General features: G+C 34.4%; 1 protein-coding gene across 1 annotated transcript in view; it reads left to right on the top strand.

Annotated features, from left to right (window-relative positions):
* Positions 1-470: 470 nt before the first annotated feature.
* Positions 471-24392, top strand: part of LOC132481281 (disintegrin and metalloproteinase domain-containing protein 2-like) — a 91514-nt gene continuing 67592 nt past the window's right edge. The window contains exons 1-6 of the mRNA XM_060086031.1: positions 471-525; positions 1106-1182; positions 6761-6816; positions 10123-10201; positions 19340-19416; positions 22938-23106. Coding sequence (XP_059942014.1) covers positions 471-525; positions 1106-1182; positions 6761-6816; positions 10123-10201; positions 19340-19416; positions 22938-23106 — 513 coding nt within the window. The remainder of the gene's footprint in view (positions 526-1105; positions 1183-6760; positions 6817-10122; positions 10202-19339; positions 19417-22937; positions 23107-24392) is intronic.

Raw genomic sequence — 24392 nt, 5'->3', positions numbered from 1 at the left:
TTTTCAGGGGACAATCTGGCAGCTTTAGTGGTTCTATATTTTATTTCTGAATCTGTGTTAATTACACTGGTTTGTTCACTGGAATATTGAGCTGTGCCTATATATATTATATACTTATACATAAATGTATAACATGTAGTATAAATATATAATATAAAAGTTCACTTAAGTGTAGATGAATCTTCCTTTTCATTAGCTGTTTCTTCAGCCTTGCCTTTCGGAAGTGATTCTGCACTTTCTTAGCTGGAAAGCGGAGTCACAAGGCGTCAAAGCCTCCTCCTGCATAGATTTAGGGGCCAAGGTCGCCCACGTTGAACGGTGCACAGCAGGCAGCCTCTCGACCCTCCGCTGCTCTCCCGGCCGCCTGCCTCCTGCGGTGTGTGCGGTCAGGAGGGGTCTCCTCGCGCCCCCAACTGCCCCGTAGTCAAGCGTACGGCCGTTATTCGGGCTGCCATCCAGGACGTCCAGCCATGCTGTGCCTTCTCTTTCTGCTCCTGGGGCTCATAGGGCTTCAGACAGACGATAGTAAGTACTTAAACCCTCTTCTGTCCTTTAGGGAATGTCAGGTCTCCTTTCTGTTTCCCTCTGAGAGGCTGTATATCCCTTTGAACGTGTTTTTTTGGTGGGAGCTCCAACTGTGCAAGCCCGAATCCACTCCCACATTGCCACCTTACCCGATCAAAATCCACTTTGGTTCCGAGGGTCTTTCCCACTCTTCTTGGGACCGTAGTAAAGATGGGAGATGCCATGGCTTGAGTAGATCCCTTAAGATTAGAGTTTCATATACTGCTCTGCATTTCTGATATCTGGCTTCTGTAGTTGGAAGGTCCAAAGGACCTGACTTTATTTGTTCTGAGAGCACTTGGGCCTATTACCTCAGGGTTACCAGAACCTGCCCACAGGGCAATATTTCTAAAGCAGTATACCTGTTTCTCTTTAAAAGATTTGTAATTCTAGAAAGAAGTGGGTATTGAGGTGAGGGTATTTGAAAAGAGAGTAAAAATGAGGGATGGCATATAGAATATTATGGATTTAGATGAGGAAATAATGTAGGAAGCTATGAGGTGGTGAGTGTTGCCCCTATAAAACATTTTGCACCTTGCAGATTCAGAAAGACTACGTGTGCAAATTACAGTTCCAGAGAAAATACGGTCAACGTCAAGTGGAGGAGTTGAAACATACGTAATTAAGCCCTAACATTTTTCACAAACTAAAAAGCATGTGAATATTTTGTTCCTAATAAGTAAACCTGGTGTTTTTCATCTCTGCACACTTTCTGAATTTTATATTTATACCCAATTTTTCTTAAATGGAAGAGCCCTTTTGAAAATGAACCAAGATTAACAATGTTTCATAGAAATATGGTGCAGTGATGCTTATTATCAAAGCTCCAAGGCCCATCTTCTAAATCTCTTTCCCTCTTGAGTGTCTGAATAATACCTGACCTGATCCATTTAGAGTCTCTTGTCACTCATTCACCATACAATATTTGGAGGATTTTTAGTAGTTGTTAAGCAAGCCTATGGCATCCCTATAGGGGATGGCAATCATTTGATTTAAAGAAGTGTTGTATGAATAATTTTTATGTCTTGATTGCAAATATGTTAATCATTAAGAATTCTTTTTATGCCATCTTAGTGTATCTTCGTTCAGGTATTAGTTTTCTCTTTTTTATTCTTTGAATTAATTAGAAAGTTTCTTATCTTTTTTACTAATTTCTAGAATCATTTCTAAAGAAGTGAAGTGTTTTTTTAAAATAGCACACCTTAATTTTCTTTTTGATTGGTAGTAAATGTTTAGATAATTTGAATGCAAATATTTCCCTTTCAGCTACCTAGTTGTCACACTAATACAGATATCACAAGCTTAAAATTTTCAATATATAATTTATAAGGGAATGAATATTTATGAAAACTTTAAATCATTTAAATAGAAAAAAAGGTGAGACATTTAACAGCATTTTAAGAGTATTTTATTTTTTTAATGGAAAAATCTATGGAATTACTTGGTCATATTAGAAAATGTACACAGAATCTACTTAGAGGGAAATCTCTTCAACCAGGTTTCACCAGATACTGTGACAGTAATTCTCATAAGAGAAGTAAAAAAAAAAAAAAAAAAAAAAAATCTTCTGTCCTCAACTGTCAAATTCATGAGGGAAAAATTTTGACTATTTTGTTAATGTCTCTAACTCCAGTTCCTAGAACAGTGCTGGATACATAATAAAGGGTTAATAGTATTTTTTGAACTGATAAGGCTATTGTACCTACCGACTTAACAAATGCAACAAACATAATATGAAAAGTTTATAATTATTATAATTAATAAAGAATATACCACAAGAGAATATTCAACTTAAAAAGACTAGGAGGTTTTAAAAATAACTGAATGGAACTTCTGTACATGAAAAATATAGTATGAGAGTAAAATCAAGAATTAACAGTAGCCAGAGACAGATGAAAAAACTAAACAGATGCAACATATAAACAGCTCAAGGAAAAAGAGGAGAGAATTAGAGGCTTAAGTACAGAACAATTAGAATTCCTGGAAAAGAGAGAAAAAAATCTGGAGAAGAGGTTATATTAAACATAGATGAACTGAGATCAGGTATCACAACAGAATAAATAAAAATTAGAGTACATTAACACTTTTCAGATTACAAGAGAAGAAAATAATTTAATAATGTACTTCAGCAGTTAGAAATTGAAACTGGGACAAAGAATAACATAAAAGCTGGAATTGATGAAAAACTATGAATATGTATACCTCAAAACAAAACAAATTGAATATACAATTGTAACTGTAACAAATAAAAGAATATAAAGCATATATACATCTTGGTATAATAGGAAATTAAAATTTAAATAAAACTTAAAAATTTTGATTGATTAAATTTATCAGAAATTACATATATTTCAAATGGAATTTAAAAATATATACCACAAGAGAAACACCTAAATCACAAGGGAATAGAAAGGTCTAGCACAAAAATAAGAAAAATTATACAAAGCAAATAGTAAAGTTAGTATATGCAGCCATATTTTATCAGGCACAAGTTGTCTGTAAGGCAACACAAAAGTATGAAAGATTTTAATAGGGATGAAAAAAGTGGATATAGTGATACATAGAGCAGAAATTTAACAAATGAATAATACAATGAATAAATGTGTCAACAAATTCAAAAAACCTTGAGGAGATAAGCAGTTTCATAGAAAAACAAACTCCTGGGATATAGCAAAAGATGAAAATGCCCAATGCTTTAAAAACTTTGAATATAAATGTCTCTTTCTCCCTCCTCAAAAATACAGAAACAACCATTAAAACTAAGTCAAAAGCTAAATTATTTTACAAATAAATACAACCATTTAAGAAAGACATAATTAAAACTCATAAAAACTCAGCCAGCAAAAAGAAAAAGAGTTAATACTGCTGAATACATAAAGGCAATATTACCTTGACACCAAAAACAAAGAAGGGTAATATAAGAAAGAAAATTTGGGACTGAATTAATTCATGAGTATATGTGGCAAACATAAGAAATATGAGAAAATCTAATATAACAAAGTATTAAGAAATGACCAATGGCTTGTTTGTTTTTTTTGTTATTGAGTTGTATGAGTTGTTTATATATTTTGGAAATTAAGCCCTTGTTGGTCACATCATTTGCAAATATTTGCTCCCAGTTAGTTGGTTGTCTTTTGTTTATGGTTTCTTCTGTGGTACAAAAGCTTATAAGTTTGATTAGGTCCCATTTGTTTATTTTTACTTTTATTTCTATTGCCTCGGGAGACTGACCTAATAAATCATTGCTATGTTTTATGTCAGAGAATGTTTTACCTATGTTCTCTTCTAAGTGTTTTATGGTGTCATGTCTTATATCTAAGTCTTTAAGACATTTTCAGTTTATTTTTGTGTATGGTGTGAGGGAGTGTTCTAACTTCATTGATCTACATGTGGCTGTCCAACTTTCCCAATACCACTTGCCAAAGAGACTATCTTTTATCCATTGTATATTCTTGCCTCCTTTATCAAAGATTAATTGACCATAGGTGTGTAGGTTTATTTCTGGGCTCTCCATTCTGTTCCATTGATCCATATGTCTTTTTTTATGCCAATACCACACTGTTTTTGGTTTTTTTTTTTGCGGTACACGGGCCTCTCACTGTTGTGGCCTCTCCCATTGGGGAGCACAGGCTCCGGACACGCAGACTCAGTGGCCATGGCTCACGGGCCTAGCTGCTCTGCGGCATGTGGGATCTTCCCGGACCGGGGCACGAATCCGTGTCCCCTGCATTGGCAAGCGGACTCAACCACTGCACCACCAGGGAAGTCCCACACAGTTTTGATTACTGTAGCTCTGTAGTATTGTCTGAAGTCTGGGAAGTTTATGCCTCCTGCTTTGTTCTTTTTCCTCAGGATTACTTTGGCAATTCTGAGTCTTTTGTGATTCCATATAAATTATAGGGTTATTTGTTCTACTTCTGTGAAAAATGTCATGGATAATTTGATAGGGGTCGCATTAAATCTGAGATTACTTAGAGTGGTATGGTCATTTTAATAATATTATTCTTCCAATCCAAGAGCATGGGATAGCTTTCCATTTCTTTAAATCATCTTTAATTTCCTTTATCAATGTTTTATAGTTAGTTCTCAGAATATAAGTTTTCACCTCCTTTGTTAGGTTTATTCTTAAGTACTTTTTTGGATCTGATTTTAGAAGGTTTTTTTTTTTAACATTCCCTTCCTGATATTTCATTGTTGGTGTAAAGAAATGCAAAAGATTTATGTGTGTTAATCTTGTATTCTGCTACCTTACTGAATTTGTTTGTCAGTTCTAGTAGTTTTTGTGTAGAGTCTAAATATGGGCAGAAGACTGAAATAGACATTTCTCCAAAGAAGACATAGAGATGGCCAACAGGCACAAGAAAAGATGCTCGACATTGCTAATTATTAGAGAAATGCAAATCAAAACTGCAATGAGGTATCACTTCATTCCAGTCAAAATGGCCATCATTAAAAAGTCCACAAACAATAAATGCTGGAGAGGGTATGGGGAAAAGGGAACCCTTCTACACTGTTTGTGGGAATGTATATTGGGGCAGCCACTGTAGAGAATAGTACGGAAGTTCCTTAAACAACTAAAAACAGTGTTACCATATGATCCAGCAATCCCATTCTTGGGCATATATCTGGAAAAGACAAAAACTCTAATCGAAAAGATACCTGCACCCCAATGTTCAGAGCAGCACTATTTACAATAGCCAAGACAAGGAAGCAACTTAAATGTGCATCAATAGATGAATGGATAAAGAAGATGTGGTTTATATATACAATGCAATACTACTCAGCCATAAAAAAGAATGAAATAATGCCAACTGCAGCAACATGGATGGACCTAGAGGTTATCATACTAAATGATGTAAGTCAGACAGACAAAGACAAATATCACATGATATCACTTTTCTGTGGAATCTAAAAAATGATACAAATGAACTTATTTACAAAAGGGAACCAGACTCACAGACATAGAAAACAAACTTAAGGTTACCTAAGGGGAAAAGGGGGGTATAAATTAGGAGTTTGAGATTAGCAGATACAAACTACTGTATATAAAATAAACAAGAAGGTGTAGCACAGAGAATTACATTCAATATCTTATAATAACCCATAATAAAAGAGAATATGAAAAAGAATATACCTAGGTATGTATAACTGAATCACTTTGCTGTACACCAGAAACTAACACAACATTCTAAATCAACTGTACTTCAATTAAAAAAAAGAAAAAAAAAAAGAAATGGCCAATGGCAAAATGCAATTTACATCTAAATTGTTAAGATGATTGAATCTTAGAATATCAATGAATTAACTACTTTTTAGAATTATATGAGGAAATGAATATACATATAGCAATAGGAGCAGTAAAACTATTGTTCAAAGTTCAATACCATATATGATAAAATAACTTAGCAATAGAAGAATGTAACTTAACTTTGTTAATCCTATAAAATAAACCTCGTAATCCTATAAAATTTAAATAAACTTTAAACATTTTAAAACTTAAAATAAATTTTAAAGATATAATTTACACTACATAAAAATCAAAGTCTAAATAAATGTAACAAAGGAAAGCAAAACCTCCTCACTGAAGACAACAAAACCAGATGAGAGGAGGTAAAGATCTATATAAATTGAGTAGATCCTATGCTCATGGATTGGAAGGCCCAATAATGGAAAGAGGTCAAGACTCCTCAAACTGATCTATGAAGACTAAATTTTCCATTTGTAGACATTCTTTCTTAATAAAATCCATGAGAATTGCATCCAAACTTGGAACAAATTTTATAAAATCTACAAATATTAAACATTCTGTTTTGTTAATTCTTTGCTATACTATATAAATTTTCGGTAATTTAGTTATACTCTTCCATTTTAAGCATATATTTTGCAATGGCCTCAATATTAAGCTAACACAATTATTGGATGCAAGTCAACAATATTTCAGGGTCTATCTTGTTGCATAAGTGTTAAAATTAATAAGAAACGGTACCAATTATATTCTTCCATCTATCTTTATTATGAAAGCAAATATTTAAATATCTGATTACATTGGAATAAATCAATATTAAATTATAAATTTTCCTCTTTTTTATTGTATTAGTGTGCTTTAGAGTATTATTATTGTTAATATAAAATGATAGTTTTTCTTTTTAACATTCTTCTCACTTTTCTTTGCTCTTTTAATATACTCTCCTGCCAGGTGTCCTACAACATTGTAATTGAAGGGAAAACGTACACTGTGAACCTAATGCAAAAGTAGGTGACCTACATTATTTTATTACCTGCCTTTGTTCTATTTATAATTATTGTGCATATTTATCCAGAAAGTAACTATTTTGCATTTGTAAATATTTCTAGTTGCTTACTATTTGTCTCCTATTTTATGCTTAAGAAAAACATTTTAAGCCTATATAATAAATATCTAGGACCTGAATCCATATATATGCTCCCATCTTTTTCCTTCCCAGCAGCATCAGATTTCTATTTGACTATTTATGTGGTTTCATGGAGGATGAATTTTGATATTTTTCTATTTTTATCAAGACATAAATATGACTTGTTTTTGAGTTCTCTTACATTCAACTATATTTGAAAGAGCATAGTGGATTTTTGAGTGGAAAGAACAGTGATTCTTTAAATTAGTTTACATATCAGAATGTATTAAGGACTTAGAATACAACTGTAATTAGCCAAACTCAATCCCATGCCAGCTAAGGAAATCGGGGAAAAAATAAGCACACCATATTTGGGAATAAAGAAAAATCAAAACAGTAATGGTCGTTTTTAAAATGGGTCCTTTATTAAAAGTTTTGGTCAATTTGTCTCTTTATTATAAATCTTGATAGCTTAAAGATAAGGTCTTTCCATCCTTTTCTTCATCAAGAATGTTCTGGCTTTTCTTACTACTTTTCATTTTCATATATTTTATAGTATACTCTTCCACAAAGATATATCCATAGATATTGATTGTGACTTCATTGAATCTACAGAGTACTTTTGGAGGAATTTTTCCTGTCATTCCCTTTCAATTTTTTATTCAGTCTGGATTTTTTTTACTGAATCTGAAATTCTTTTAATGCAGTCCAAATTATTATTTTCTTTGTAGCTATTATTCTTTTCACATTTAAAAAAAATCATTGTCTTCATACAGCCATGAATCTAAGCTGCCATTTTTTTCTAATAGCTTTTATTGTTTTCACTTTCATAGTCAACTCTAGGGTTCATCCAGAATTGATGTTTGTGTGTTTCATAAGCATGGGGATCAAGATTCAAATATTTTATCATATTAGCATCCAATGGATCCAACACATGCTATTGGAAAAAAAATACTTTCCTCATTGCACTGTAATGAAATGTATGTAATAAATCAAATGACTGTTTATGAGTGGGATATCTTTCTGGACTATTTTCTCTTATTTTACTTTATTTTACTCCTGAGCCCTATTTATCTGAACAGATATCACACTGTATTAAATACTGTACTAGGTCTTGTTACCCAGCCTTGTTCAACAATTTTAAGATGTCCTTGTTTTTCTTGATCCTTTAATTTTCCATATAATGTCTGAAGTCACCTTTTTTCTTTGTACCTTTTATTTTATATTCTTTTTCTTTCATAGTCTCCATTTTAATGAATCTATTATTTTATATTATACCGTTTTCCCGCAATTAAATTCTTTGTTATACAAATTTTTACTATTCTTTTAGTATTTTCTCTAGATTATCGTATTAATCCCTGAATTATTAAATCTAATATACATTATTATTTTACCAGTTATCATACATTGTTAGATCTTCAAACCTTTTAATTTCACTTACCTTCTACCTTTTCATTATTTTTCCTGTATGCTTTTAAACCCCAATGAGATATGACTATTATTTTTTGTATAGTCAATATCCCTTTATAATTAAGCATAAATTTACCCATTCTGTTGCTCCTCATTTTTTCCTGCGTTTGTTTCTATCTGCAGTTAATTTCTATACGTTTCAGGAATTCTCTATATTTCTATTGTAGGTCTGCTTGTTTCTGATTAATTTGTATTCAGTGTTAAATATTAACCTTACTCTTAAGAACTTTTTTGCTGGAATAAATGCTAGGATGACCTTTTAAAAATGACTTTTGTCCTTTAAAAGCATTATTCCCTTCTGGCTTTCCTCCTTTCTATTGACAACTTAAGCTATCAGTCTCATTGCTGTTCTTTGAAGGGAACATCTTCGTTTTCTTCTTGATACTTTGAAGGTTTTATTTTGGTTTTCATCAGTCTTTAAAACTAATTTTATGGATGATTTTTCTTTGCTTTTATCATGCTCAAATAAGATAGGACTTACTGAGTCTATATCATCAATTTTGAAAAAACTTTGCTCTTATTTTCAGAGATTTTTAAGTTTAGCTCCTTGGCTACTCTATGCAACTTCAAAATTTAGCAGATGATTTTACAGGGAAAGAAGCTATGAATCTGATGCAACTTAAATATTCATATTTTTATTCCAGGACTGCAGAGCCACCAAAAGTTCGGCTTGTTTCTAGGCTCCCCAGTAATAGCTTTCTCCCTGGGCCAAGCATGGATATTTGACTTCTTTCTTTGCCAAAAAAAACAGTGCTTGTATATCACTAGCTAAGTCTCTTTATGGGACTTTCAACCCAGAATCTGTGTGTTCCCTGGAGCTCCACCCCACTGTGTGTTATTTTCTTTTTTTGTTACAAGAATACAAAAAGTCTTGCTCTGTTTGTCAGCAGTTTGGCTCTTGGACCTTTTGCTTTCTGCCGTGGCTGTCACAAATCTTTATACTATACTAATTGGAAAAATGAAAATGAGATACCTACGCGCACCCTTTCTCTTTATAGAGCCTTTGAAGCATAGTCTTCCCATATTACAAACAATGTATTTTAATGTGAGATCTCCACCTGATCTGTTGAATTCATTTCATATTAGTTCGATACTTATTGACCATTTGTTATTTTCCAGGTATTCTTCTAAGAGCTTGAGATGCATGAGTAAACAAAATGGATGTAAATTTTATATTGTTATCAGATGAGACTAATAATGGTATGATAAATCATGGATTAGGAAGAATGTTAGAAAGTGATCAATGCTTAAGCAAAAATATAGAACACACTAAGAAGTGTCATTTGGAAATCCTATGCTTTAATAATTGAGAAAGTTGCAAATTTTTATAAACTTGTCAAGAGAAGCCTCAGTGAGATGTGGATCTATAAGCAAAGACTTGAAGTAGTTGAGACAATGAGCCATGTTGAAGAACATCCCAGGAAGGGGCAACAGCTAGTGCAAATACCCTGAGACAAAAGTTTGCCTGTTGTGTTTAAAAAACAGGAAGGAGGACAGTGTGACAGTAAGGTGAGTGAGGAGAGGTCTGAAGACTAGAATTTTTTGAGCAAAATTAAAACTAAATCCATGTACTCAAAGAATCTCTCCCTCACGTGTGCTCTCTCTCTCTCTCTCCTCTCCCTACCTATCTATAATAAGGATAATAAAAGAAATACCTTTTCAAAATAAAATCTAGGAAACAAATTTTCCATTAAATACTTTTATCTTTATTTTACAGAGTTTTCTTACCTCAAAATTTTAGGGTTTATGGTTATAATAGCACAGGAAGTATGAAACCTCTTGAACAACAGTTTCAGGTATGATTTTTATTGTCTGTTTTACCTTTGTTATGTGAGTTTCTGTGACTGTTTTACTTAGGGTCCACATGTCTCTAGAGTATAACAGGCTGGAGGTATGGTTTTTTTTGGCATGAATGTAACCATTTCCTTTGATGATGTGTCTTGAATTAGCTTTGTGACACAGATGATTAACAAAACCACAAATGATAGTGATGCATTTAAGCTATTATTTCATGATGATGCACATGTATGTGTTTATGTACCTGTAGCAAAAGGGTTGAATATGGAGCGAAATACTTAAAATGAAAAAACATGACTTAAATCAGGAAAGCTAAATCTAGGAAGAAAAGGAAAATCCAAAGACTTGTCTGAAGTACGTTCAGGGACCAAATAAATACACATTAGATTTCATGCACATTTAGGAATATATTAAATTTTCATCTACTTGGAATACTTGGAGCTTCATTTAATAAAGTTTGCCATTTTTTGTAAATATAATAGAGAAGTGAGCATAGAATTTCAAGGAATACCCATGCCTGAAATACTGTTTTGCTTTTTACATTTGCCCTGCCTTACCAATTCCTGTTTTTTTTAATTTGCATTCTACGTAGTGAATTAACAACTACTTTGAAATTAAAGCATTTTTATAGATACTAAGCTCTTAACAGGAGAAATAATAGGTATGGTGAGTTCTTTAAATTTTGCCTAACAGAGTAAGCAAATACATGTGAATCATCTATGGAGTTCTCTATACAAATATATAAATAATGCATACTGTCAAAAAGTTTTATGTTATATACACACATGCATATATACATAATATTATAGACATACTTATGTATACACACACAATATATGTGTGTGTGTGGCATTTTTTGTGTGTGAGTGTGGTGAAAAAGAGACAGAGAGAAACAGAGTTAAAACAACGAGACAACGAGATGCACAGGGCCGCAATATCCCGCACCTGAATTTTATGTAATTCTGCCATACCTAACACCTAACTCTACTTCCTACCTCCCAGGAGGTAATCATGAGAGACAGATGTATAATTCAAAAGAAAAAGCAAAGATGTTTTATTTATAACCTGGATGTAATAAGTTATTGAGTGCTGGCCTCAAATGCCATGTTTGCCAAAGCTGCAAGCCTATCTTCAGTGTAGGAAAATCCAGGAAAGTTTATTAAATTTGGTTAGAAGCATATAAATCTATTTTTCATAAATTCCACAAATGATTTTCATCTCTAAAAGTTATGTTATCTTTCTAACTAAAGATGTATCTATACGAAAACAAAGCAACCAGTTAGACACAGAAAGAGTTTGTTCCTAGTATCTGCAGTTTACTTTATGATCTCTCCAGGACAGAGAGATACTCATAATGGTCAAAAAGTAAAATTACCAGATGGCATAACAATCCAAAATGTGTATGCACATAAAAATAGACTTCAAATTATAAGAGGCAGAAATTGACAGAAATGAAAAAAGAAATAGGTAAATTATTATTATTATTGAAGATTTAAACATTTCTCTCTCAATAATTGATAGATGAAGTAGAAAGAAACTCAGCAAATATATTGATGCCTTGAGCAGAACTATCAATTTGATCTCATCAACATTTGCAGGTGACCACACACAACAGCAACATTCTTACTGTTGCTGAGTTTATACACATTCTTTTTTGAGTGCTCATAGAAGAATGAACAAGATATAATAAAGGAAAATAGTGCAAAAAATGACAATGATAAAAATAAGAAAAAAACTGGAGAAAGAAATTATATAATAATAATAAACTTTTGATTCCTCCGTCTCCAAGTTTTATCCTATGCTGACCTAAAAATGATTTATTTATTAATTTCCAACTTTTCCAATCAACTTATATATAAGGTTGATATAATTTACTGATGGTTCTGAAGAATTAAATACATTATCAATCTGGATAATACAAACCACATTTGGAAGGAAGTGGATGAAATGTGGTGGAAAGGAAGAGGTATTTTACCTTGATTATATAAAGTATAATTTATACAGATGAGCCTGTATATGGGACCACGGTGAAAATGTACAAATACGATAAGTCAATGAAATATTTTAAAAATATAAGATACTGTTTTAGTCTATGTCTAAAGATACCACGCAGTAATTTACACATGGAAAGTTTAATGTAAAGAATTATTAATTGTGGGCTTCCCTGGTGGCGCAGTGGTTGAGAGTCCGCCTGCCGATGCAGGGGACACAGGTTCGTGCCCCGGTCCGGGAAGAACCCACATGCCACGGAGCAGCTAGGCCCGTGAGCCATGGCCGCTGAGCCTGTGCATCCGGAGCCTGTGCTCCGCAAGGGGAGAGGCCACAACAGTGAGAGGCCCACGTAACAAAAAAAAAAAAAAAAGAATTATTAATTGTAACAAGGATTAGAGTACAAAAATAAGAAGTAAAGAGAACTCTAAAGGTCATAGGAATATCAGATACAAGAAGCAGCCAGCAACCCTGGGACTGGGATAAAGAAGACAGTTTCCTTGCCCCAGAGTTGAGATTGTTAAAAGTGGCACGACCATGGATCTTCAAATAAGACAAGTCACTGTGGTGCTGTACCAAGAGATCTTGCTGTAAAATTTCTCTTTAGAACCCTCTGGAAATCTGTCCTTTGGGTAGCCAGGAAAGCTGTTCATAAGATGTCTCACCAAAGTCACTTTGCTACGCAAGGAGAGGGGCCTAAATGATGGGAGGATACTAATGGCTGATGGGTGCTAGAGACCACCATGCACTGAAGGATCTGGGTACTAGAGAATCTCCAAGCAATGAGGGATCCTGGCTTTGCAAAAAGCTGCACCCTCTGCAGGAGCCTACCAAGCTAGCACAGTGGAACCAAATAGCAAAGCTCTGTTCCCATGCTCTCCAGTACCCTTTACTAGCAAAGCTTCAGTGCCACCTGGCAAAGGAAAAAAGAATTAAGAGGCTCATATTCATTTGCACAAAGCAGGCAAAAGGTTAATTTGAAGCTGAGTAGCAATACATCAATAATTGACAGAGCCTACAACTTTGACTACTTAGTTTCTGTATGCACTCTTTTATACACATTTGAACTCTGGAAAAACAACAAAATCACCCTACATTTCTATTTAGCAAGATTCAGCCAACCTTCTCCCAAGTAAAGAAATTCTCATTCTTCCCTCAAAATGATGAGACACACAGTCACGAGTCACTGTGTCCATTGCTAAGCTATATTAAGTTCTCCACAAATTTAGTCACAGTCCAACTGAATACTATGTTAACATGAGGTTAAATTAACTTGTAAAGTTAACCTCCAACCACTTGCATGTAAACTAATAACAGGAAGAGGGAAAAAGAAGAAAATGGTTAGCACATACAAATAAAGATACATATGCATATGACAAGCCAAGAGAAAAATATTTAAAGCTACTATAGTCTTCATTTCTGTAATAAGTCATGATTGCCATGTATGACTTCTTTTTCCCACTACCTGCTCCCCATTTCCATTGCTCTCAACCAGAACCTAAGCTTGTTATGGATATTTACCTAGCAGAATAGCACAAATCTTCACTCCCAAAGGGTTTGCATCCTTAATCATATTTTATTTTGGTTACTATTATACTCAGGTGGGTTCAAGACACAGCACTTCTTTAAGCAACAAATTTCCCTATTGTGTTCAGAGTCAGTCACTCCAGCCACTGGGTTAGCCTGTTTGTGCAGTGGCAAAAGGAGCTCGAAATATCCAGTTGGAAGTTTCATCTTCCAAATTAGTGGAATTTTATTGTGTCCCCAGGTGAACAAATTCCCCACTGGGGGCTAGAATCTAAAAGTTACTGGGACAGAAAGCAAAATGCTACAAAATGGTTATTAGGTATAATGGTGGGAAGAGACGCTCCCATTTCAACACCTTACTTCCTGGACCTACGTATTGTGGTTCTCAGAAAACCATGCCATATAATAGTCTTGATTCAAACATAACCCCAGCCTTTCAGAGTAATGTCTCCCAACTACTATGGTAAATGAGTATTCAGTAACCTGGTCTACCTTTCAATTAGGCCAGCTGCTTCCAGATGACAGAGTATATGGTAAGACATGTACATAAACCAATTGCTGCCCTTAATTTGCTGAGAAATAAGTTTCTGTATGAGACACAACACTGTGCAGAAGCCATGGCAGTGGATAAGGCATTCTGTGAGTCCACAAGTTCTGGTGCTAGAAGAAGCACCATGGACAGGGAAGGTAGTTTTTGTTTTTCAGGGAATTTAATCCATTTACCTACATCATCTAATGTTGGCATACAATTATTCTTAGCATTCCCTTAATAATCCTTCTATAAGGATGGTAGTAATATCCCACTTTTATTTCTGATTTTAGTAATTTGATTCTTTTCTTTTCATAGTCAATCTAGCTAAATAAAGATTTGTCAATTTTGGTTATTTTTTCGCAGAGCCAGCTTCTGGTTTCATTGATTTGTTCTATTATCTGTTCTTATTAATTTCACTCTAATCTTTATTATTCCCTTTCTTTTGTTTAATTTAGGTTTAATGTGTTCTTCTTTTTCCTGTGTTATATGTGGTTGAATAGGATATTACTTTGAGATCTTTCTTCTTTATTAATACATGCTTTTATATATATAAATTTATCAAAAGCACTACTTTAGCTGCATCCCATACATTTTAGTATGGTGTGTCTTCATTTTCATTTTCCTTAAATATCTTCTGGTTTCATATTTGCTTTATTCTTTAATCCATAGGTTATTTAGGGATATGATATTTAATTTCCATGTCTGTGAGTTTCTCCAAATGTTTTCTTTTAATTATTTCTAAAAAATATGCCTTTATTAGCAGAAAACATACTTTTATTACTTCTATACTTTTTTTTTTTTTTTTTTTTTTTTTTGCGGTATGCAGGCCTCTCACTGTTGTGGCCTCTCCTGTTACAGAGCACAGGCTCCAGACACACAGGCTCAGCGGCCATGGCTCACGGGCCCAGCCGCTCCACGGCATGTGGGATCTCCCCGGACCGGGGCACAAACCCGTGTTCCCTGCATCGGCAGGCGGAATCTCTACCACTGTGCCACCAGGGAAGCCCACTTCTATACTTTTAAACTGAGGACTTTTTAAATGGATTAGCATATGGTCTATCCTGGAAAATATTTTGTGTACACATTAAGAAGAATGTGTATCTTGTTCTTTGGTGGAGCATTTTACAGATGTCTGCTAGGTTTACTTAGTTTATGATTTTTTTTTCAAGTCTTATATTTCCTTGCTGATCTTCTGCCTAGTTGTTCCACCGATCGCTGAAAGTGGCAGAGAAGAAGAAAAGAAGTCTTCAACTATAAGTATTGAGTTCTCTATTTCTCCCTTAGTATCTACCTATTTTTTTATGCACTGTGGTGCTCTGATATTTGGTACCTATGTTTTCAAGTGTTATGTCTTCCTGATGCATTAAACCTTTTATTAGTATAAAATACTGCTCTTTATTTCTAGTAACATTTTTTTCTTTCAAAGTCTACTTTGTCTGATATAAATATAGTCAATCCAGTTTTCTCGTGGTTGCTAGTTACATGGTAATCTTTTTTCATTCCTTTAATTTGAGTCTGTGTCTTTGAACTTAAAGCATGTTGTCTTTCAACAGTTTATAGTAGTCTTTTCACATTGTCTGACAATCTGCTTTTTATTGGATTGTTTAATTCAATCACATTTAATGCTATTATTGATATAGTTTGCACCTGCTTTTTACTTTTTGTTTTGTATGTGTCTCATGTGTTTTTGTTCCTCTTTTTTCTCGTTTTAGTGTTTTTTTTCCCTGTTAGGTGGATATATTCTACTGAAGAATTTAAATTTCTTTAATGATTTTTCAGTATTTTGAGTTTTTAGTGATTTCCCTAGGGCTTACCTTACACATTTTAACTTATCAGATGCAGATTTAGATTTATATTACCTTACTTCCAGTGATATATAGAAACATTGCTCCTATAAAACTCTACTTCCTTCACATTTATGGTATTATTGTTGTACATATTACATTTATTAATGTTACAAACCCAACAGTCCATTGTTATAATTACTTTACTATCTGCAGTCATTTCCTTAACACAGTACCTCTTTGTTTCCACTCACCTCCTATATGCTGTTATTGGCAAATATATTTCCTGGCCCCAATAATATGCCCTATTCATATTATTTTACTCAATTGATTTTTAAATCAGTTAAGAGAAAAAAGGCGGAAATACGCATTTATATTATGTTTTTAAGTTACATAATAACCTGTATGAGCTCTCTTTGGATGTTTATGTGGATTTGAATCACTATCTGAGATTGCTTACTTTCAACCTGAAGAATTTCCTTAAGTATTACTTGTAAGGCAGGACAATTAACAACAAATTCTCAAAGTTTTCATTTATATGGAAATGTCTTTAGTTTGATTTTGTTTCTCATTTTTCTTACTGAATTTTTCATATTTTCTTGTATGGCTATTTACTTATTTTCTCTCAGGACTATTTGTCCTTATGTCCACTTCTGGGGGATTTAAATTGTCATTTACTTATTTTCATCAGTTTCACTAGGGATCAGATCTATAGAGTTCCTCGTGATGTCGTACCAAAAGTTAACTCTCCATATCTTTATTTTTGAAGAATAATTTTGCTTAATATATAATTCTAAGTGCCAGGGTTTTTTCCTCTCTCAGCATTTTTGTTGTTGTTGTTCATTGTGTCCTGCCTCCTTACGTGTGTGTGTGTGTATGTGTGTGTGTATGTAAAGAAGTACCATTATTTACATCATTACTCCTATGAATGTTATATGTTACTTTTCTCTGGTTTATTTCAAGATGTTCTCTTCATTTTTGGTTTTCAGCAGTTTATTATATGATTGGTTCCTTAGGTCTTGTGGAAATAAATAAAAACCAAGCAAATGAGAATAAACAAAGGTTACTTATTCATAGCAAGGACATCATCCACTTTCACTTGCATTTTGGCAGATACGCAAAGGCAGGCAGAAGAGTGGGAAAGCTTTATAGTGGAAGGAAGGGAAGACCTCAGGTGTGCTCTGATTGAAGGTTGTTGGTGGGGGCTGCTGTAGATGGGTTAACTATGTGATTGGAGTGTTTATCTGGCTTTTCTCTCCTTGGTTCTAAGGTGGAAGCAGGGACAAAAATTAGGGAAGCTGAAAGTTTTTATTTTATTTTTTATATATTTATTTTAAGTTTTGTTTTATTTATTTATTTATTTTTGGCTGTGTTGGGCCTTTGTTGCTGTGCATGGGCTTTCTCTAGTTGTGTCAAGCTGGGGTTACTCTTCGTTGCAGTGCACGGGCTTCTCACTGAGGTGGCTTCTCTTGTTGTGGAGCACAGGCTCAGTAGTTGTGGCTCACAGGCCCAGTTGCCCCGTGGCATGTGGGATCTTCCCAGACCAGGGATCGAACGGGTGTCCCCTGCATTGGCAGGCAGATTCTCAACCACTGCACCACCAGGGAAGAACAAGCTGATAGTTTTTAATCAAGTCTTTGTTATTGGGACTGATTGCTATATAAGTTATTGGTTAGCTCCCTGGATTATTACTGGAGATAGCAGCATGACTTCCTACAAAGTCAGCTATTTATTGTTAGTAAAGAGGTTGGGGCTTCCCTCGTGGCACAGTGGTTGAGAGTCTGCCTGCCTATGCAGGGGACGCAGGTTCGTGCTCCAGTCCGGGAAGATCCCACATGCTGCAGGGCAGCTGGGCCCGTGAGTCATGGCCGCTGAGCCTGCGTGTCCGGAGCCTGTGCTCCGCAATGGGAGAGGCCACAACAGTGAGAGGCCCGCGTACCGCAAAAAAAAAAAAAAAAAAAAAAAAAAGAGGTTGGTTTCCTGCAGGTCAGAGTTCTATTTTTATATATGGTTTGGCCATTGCCCATTTGTTTATTCATTGTCTCAATCTATAAATGTGGTTTCTCACTAAATTTGGGGAAATTTTGGCCATGATTTTTTCAAATACTTTTATACCTATTTTCTCTTTCCATTTTTCTGGACCTCCAATTAAACATATTTTAGATAACATTGTCCCACAGGTTCCTGCAGCCATATTCCATTTTTAAAGCTTGTTTTCTCTCAGGTTTCTTTCAGATTCAATGGTTTCTATAGATCTGTATTCTAGGGTTTTTGTTTTTTTGTTTTTGTTTTTGCTTTTTGCCATCTGCAGTGTCAGTAAAACATATCCAGTGTATTTCATTTTAAATGTATTTCTTTGTTCTAGAATTTAGAGTTAGCATTTTTGTAACATTTTATTTCTCTGCTGAATTTCCTAATTGCTTCCCTTATTATGCCCAAAATTTCCTTAATTTTCTTCATCATGTTTTTAATATCTGTTTTAAATCCATTTATTTACTAATTCCAAAATCCGGTGTTATTTTGAAGTCAGTTTCTTTCTGGTTTTACTTTTGACTATGGGCCACATTTTTCTTTTATTCATATATCTAATATTTTAAATCATATACTGGTGATATTCCATGATACACTGGAGAGCTTGTGATTCTTTTCTCTAAAGAGTTCTCAGGGTCAGTAAGATTGTGTTTTTTGTAGGAACATTTGCTACTTTGTGCTGCCCTGCCAAGGGGAGGCCCTCAGGTGAAAACCAGTATAACACAAAACTCAGTAAATGCAGTTTTCGTCTTTCTATTGTTGATTCTCTTCTTTCACCTTTTCTTGCCTGCCTTTGTTGTTGGAGTTTAAAAAATAATTTTTCAGAGTCTACATTTATCATTGATGAGAAGGCTAATCCAATGCAAGCTACTCTGCCATTATACTAAAGTAATCTTGAAAAGAAAAAATTATCTTTTGGGTTTATTTATTTTTTACATCTACCTTGAAAAATTAAGTCAGAAGAGTTTGAAGAAACAAGTTTTTGATGATTTTTACCTTGATCCTAATGATTGAGTTGTCATGTTTCATTTATAACAGAAAAAATCATGGAAGTGTACTTATTCTTTGGGACATGTAGGGACAGTTTTGGAAAACTGACCCAAATGTTCATCTAATGATGTTATAAATCCATTTTGGAAACAATTAGTGCTTGACACATACATATGTATGTGTGTGTGTGTGTGTGTGTGTGTGTGTGTGTGTGTTTTAAGTATTTGAGAATAGTGCATTTAACATGAATTATTCTAATGGAAATATATGTGTTTATTTTTCAGAACTTATGCTACTACCAAGGGTATATTGAAGGTTATCCACATTCTATGGTGATCATTAGCACATGTACTGGACTCAGGTTGTTATACATAATTTTATGGTTACAAAAAATTGAATTTTTAAGAAATAATTTTCAAATTTGAAAAATTATAATCAGAAGCTTTATTTTTAAATTAATTTTATTGGAGTATAGTTGATTTACAATGTTTTGTTAGTTTCTGCTGTACAGCAAAGTGAATCAGTTATATATATACATATACCCACTCTTTTTTAGATTCTATTCTCATATATAGGTCATTACAGAGTATTGAATAGAGTTCCCTGTGCTATATGGTAGGTTCTTATTAGTTATCTACTTTATATATAGTAGTGTGTGTATGTCAATCCCAATCTCCCAATTCATCCCACCCCACCTTCCCCGCTTGGTAACCATAAGTTTGTTTTCTACATCTGTGACTCTATTTATGTTTTGTAAATAGGTTCATTTGTACCTTTTTTTAAATATTCTACATATAAGTGATATCATATGATTTTTATCTTTCTCTGACTTACTTCACTCACTTCACTCAGTATGATAATCTTTAGGTCCATAGATTTTGCTAAAAATGGCATTATTTCATTCTGTATTTATGGCTGAGTAATGTACCATTGTATATATGTACCACATCTTCTTTATCCATTTCTCTGTTGATGGACATTTAGGTTGCTTCCATGTCCTGACTATTGTAAAAAGTGCTGCAGTGAAATTTGGGGTACATGTATCTTTTCGAATTATGCTTTTTTGCAGATATATACCCAGGAGTAGGATTGCTGGATCATATAGTAGCTCTATTTTTAGTTTTTTAAGGAACCTCCATACTGTTCTCCATAGTGGCAGCACCAATTTACATTCCCACCAACAGTGCAGGAAGGTTCCCTTTTCTCCACAGCCTCTCCAGTATTTATTGCTTGTAGATTTTTTGATGATGGCCATTCTGACCCGTGTGAAGTGATATTGTAGTTTTGATCTGCATTTCTCTAATAATTGGTGATGTGAAGCATCTTTTCATGTGCCTCTTGGCCATCTGTATGTCTTCTTTGGAGGAATGTGTATTTAGATCTTCCACCCATTTTTTGATTGGGTTGTTTCATTTTTTGATATTGAGCTGTATGAGCTGTTTGCATATTTTGGAGATTAATCCCTTGTCGGTCGTTTCATTTGCAAATATTTTCTACCATTTTGTGGACGGTCTTTTTGTTTTGTTGATGGTTTCCTTTGCTGTGTAAAAGCCTTTGAGTTTAATTAGGTCTCATTTGTTTATTTTTGTTATTATTTTCATTACTCTAGGAGGTAGATCAGAAAAAGATCTTGCTTCGGTTTATGTCAGAGAGTGTTCTGCCTATGTTTTCCTCTAAGAGTTTTATAGTATCCAGTCTTACATTTAGGTCTTTAATCCATTTTGAGTTTATTTTTGTGTGTGGTGTTAGGGAGTGTTCTAATTTCATTCTTTTACATGTAGCGGTCCAGTTTTCCCAGCACCACTTATTGAAGAGACTGTCTTTTCTCCATTTTATATTCTTGCCTCCTTTGTCATAGATTAGGTGACCATAGGTGCATAGGTTTATATCTGGACTTTCTAGCCTGTTCCATTGATCTATATTTGTGTTATTGTGCCAGTACCATACTGTCTTGATTACTGTAGCTTTGTAGTATTGTCTGAAATCAGGGAACCTGATTCCTCTAGTCCATTTTTCTTTCTCAAGATTGCTTTGGCTATTCGGGGTCTTTTGTGTTTTCATATAAATTATGAAATTTTTTGTTCTAGTTCTGTGAAAAATGCCATTGGTTGTTTGATAGAGATTGCATTGAATCTGTAGATTGCTTTGGGTAGTATAGTCATTTTCACAATATTGATTGTTCCAATCTAAGAACATGTTATATCTCTCTATCTGTTTGTGTCATCTTTGATTTCTTTCATCAGTATCTTACAGTTTTCTGAATACAGGTCTTTTGCCTCCTTAGGTAGGTTAATTGCTAGGTACTTTATTCTTATTGATGTGATGGTAAATGGCATTGTTTCCTCAATTTCTCTTTCTGAGCTTTCATTAGTAGTGTATAGGAATGCAACAGATTTCTGCACATTAATTTTGTATCCTGTGACTTTACCAAATTCATTGATGAGCCCTAGTAGTTTTCTGGTGGCATCTTTAGGATTTTCTATGTATAGTATCATGTCATCTGCAGACAGTTTAACTTCTTTTCCAATTTGTATTTCTTTTTCTTCTCTGATTGCCATGGCTAGGACTTCCAAACTATGTTGAATGAAAGTGGAGAGAGTGGACATCCTTGTCTTGTTCCTGATCTTAGAGGAAATGCTTTCAGTTTTTCACTGTTGAGAATGATGTTTCCTGTGGGTTTGTCATATATGGCCTTCATTATGTTGAGGTAGGTTCCCTCTATGCCCACTTTCTGGAAAGTTTTTATCATATATGGGTGTTGAATTTTGTCAAAAGCCTTTTCTGCATCTATTGAGATGATCATATTGTTTTTATTCTTCAGTTTGTTAATGTGGTGTATCACACTGATTGGTTTACGTATGTTGCAGAATCCTTGCATCATTGGGATAAATCCCACTTGATCATGGTGTATGATTCTTTTAATGTGTTGTTGGATTTGGTTAGCTAGTATTTTGTTGAGGATTTTGGCATCTATGTTCATCAGTGATATTGACCTGTAATGTGTGTGTGTGTGTGTGTGTGTGTGTGTGTGTGTGTGTGAGATACCTTTGTCTGGTTTTGGTATCAGGGTGATGGTGGCCTCATAGAATGAGTTTCTGAGTGTTACTTTCTCTGCCATTTTTTGGAATGGTTTGAGAAGGACATGTGTTAGCTCTTCTCTAAGTGTTTGATAGAATTCGCCTGTGAAGCCATCTGGCCCTGGACTTTTGTTTGTTGGAAGTTTTAAAATCACTGTTTCAATTTCAGTACTTGTGAGTGGTCTGTTTATATTTTCTATTTCTTCCTGGTTCAGTCTTGGAGGGTTGTATCTTTCTAAGAATTTGTCCATTTCTTCTAGGCTGTTCATTTTATTGGCATATAATTGCTTGTAGTAGTCTCTTATGATCCTTTGTATTTCTATGGTGTCAGTTTCAACTTCTCCTTTTTCTTTCTAGTTGTATTAATTTGAGTCCTCTCCCTTTTTTTTTCTTCATGAGGCTGGCTAAAGGTTTATCAATTTTATTTATCTTCTCAAAGAACCAGCTTTTAGTTTCCATGATCTTTGCTAAGTTATAAAGTGAGGCATGGCTTATAGTGGGAAATTGTCATTGGAAAAGCACAGCATGGAGACTTCTGTACTGTCTCCTACTCTTCTCCTAAATTAAGATTTTTTAGTGTATGTGGAGACCACAGAGTACTAATAGCTTGGTAAATACCAATAGCATTACTACTCTGTTCCACTCAGTAAATTTGTGGATACTCGGTAACTTTTTCTTACTTCACCACATATGGCTAAGAATGAAAATAACCTGCATACTATAAAAAAAAACTGATTGTGTCATTTTATTGACTTTGTGAAAAATGAACTATTTTATTTATTCACTTAGTTTTTGGAATTTTTAGGGGCTTACTACAATTTGAAAATGTAAGTTATGGAATTGAGCCCTTGGAGCCTTCAGTTGGTTTTGAACATGTGATTTATCAAATAAAACATAGGAATACAAGTGCTTCTTTATATGCTGAGAAGGATAGTGAGTCAAGAGAAAAGCACTATAAAATACAAATTATAGAGGTAAGTGATCAATTGAATAAGCTATATAGTTATTACTATGCAGCAATATAAAAAATGTATTTTTTCTGATAAAAACTTATTTACATTAACATATGTATATGAGAGAGAGAAAGAGAGAGCGAGTGATACCAGAAACTTCATAACATATTGTAAGTCTTAAAACTAGTCATTCAGTTTTCCAGAACACCAAGATGGCATTTTCTGCTGTTAGTGGCATTTTTCCCTGTGATCCAGACCTTTGTTGTCTGCAGATGCTCTCCTTTCTCCATATCCATTATATCAAAGTTTTGATATAATAAACATAAGTGACATTCACATAAATTCACATAAAATGAAGATACTTTTCTAGGATGCTGAGAAGAATCACTAGTGTCTTTTAAGGCAACTGCCTCAGGGTAGGCCATTACATTTTCCTTATATCCTTATCCAGGGATGGAGAGACTGCTTCTACTGGCAAAGAAGACTCATCAGAATTTAGAAGTTTAGGGACTTCCCTGGTGACACCGTAGTTAGGAATCCGCCTGCCAATGCAGGGGACATGGTTTCAATCCCTGGTCTGGGAAGATCCCACATGCCATGAAGCAACTAAGCCCATATGCCACAACTACTGAGCCTGCACTCTAGAGCTCACGAGCCACAACTACTGAACCCGTGTGCCACAGCTACTGAAGCCCGCATGCCTAGAGCCTGTGCTCTGCAACAGGAGAAGCCACCACAATGAGAAGCCTGTGCACAACAACAAAGAGTAGCCCCCACTGGCCACAACTAGAGAAAGCCCGCTCACAGCAATGAAGAACCAACACAGCCTAAACAAACAAACAAACAAACAAATAAATAAATAATTATAAAAAATAGAATTTAGGGGTTTAGTGACCCCAGCTTCATCAGAGTTTCCCATATACCCCCATTCCAATTTTTAGGATCTTATTTCCTCCAGTAGACACCCTGTGAGGGTGGAAATTCAATTTGTGTTGTAGTTCATCCACTCACAAAATGAGATTCTGGGTTTGGTTTTCAACAATCTCAGCTCTGCACCAACAGTGGCTAAGGGTATTTTTCAAGAAAGACACCTCTCCAAGGAAACAGAACCAACAGAATATATGTATATGTGTGTGTGTGTGTGTATACACACACATATATATTTGATGTAAACACACACACACACAGAGAGGGAGAATGAGGATTTAGAGTAGACTGTAGACTGGCAGGCTGGAGACAAGGGAAGAGTTGTATTCAAGTCTAAAGGCAGTCAGCTGGAAGGATTCTTTCTTGCTTAAAAGGTAGTC

The sequence above is a fragment of the Mesoplodon densirostris genome, chromosome 20 (genome assembly GCF_025265405.1).
Source record: "Mesoplodon densirostris isolate mMesDen1 chromosome 20, mMesDen1 primary haplotype, whole genome shotgun sequence".
NCBI lineage: Eukaryota > Metazoa > Chordata > Mammalia > Artiodactyla > Ziphiidae > Mesoplodon > Mesoplodon densirostris.
Note: the sequence above shows the minus strand (reverse complement) of the source record. Positions and strands in the feature narration are given on the sequence as shown.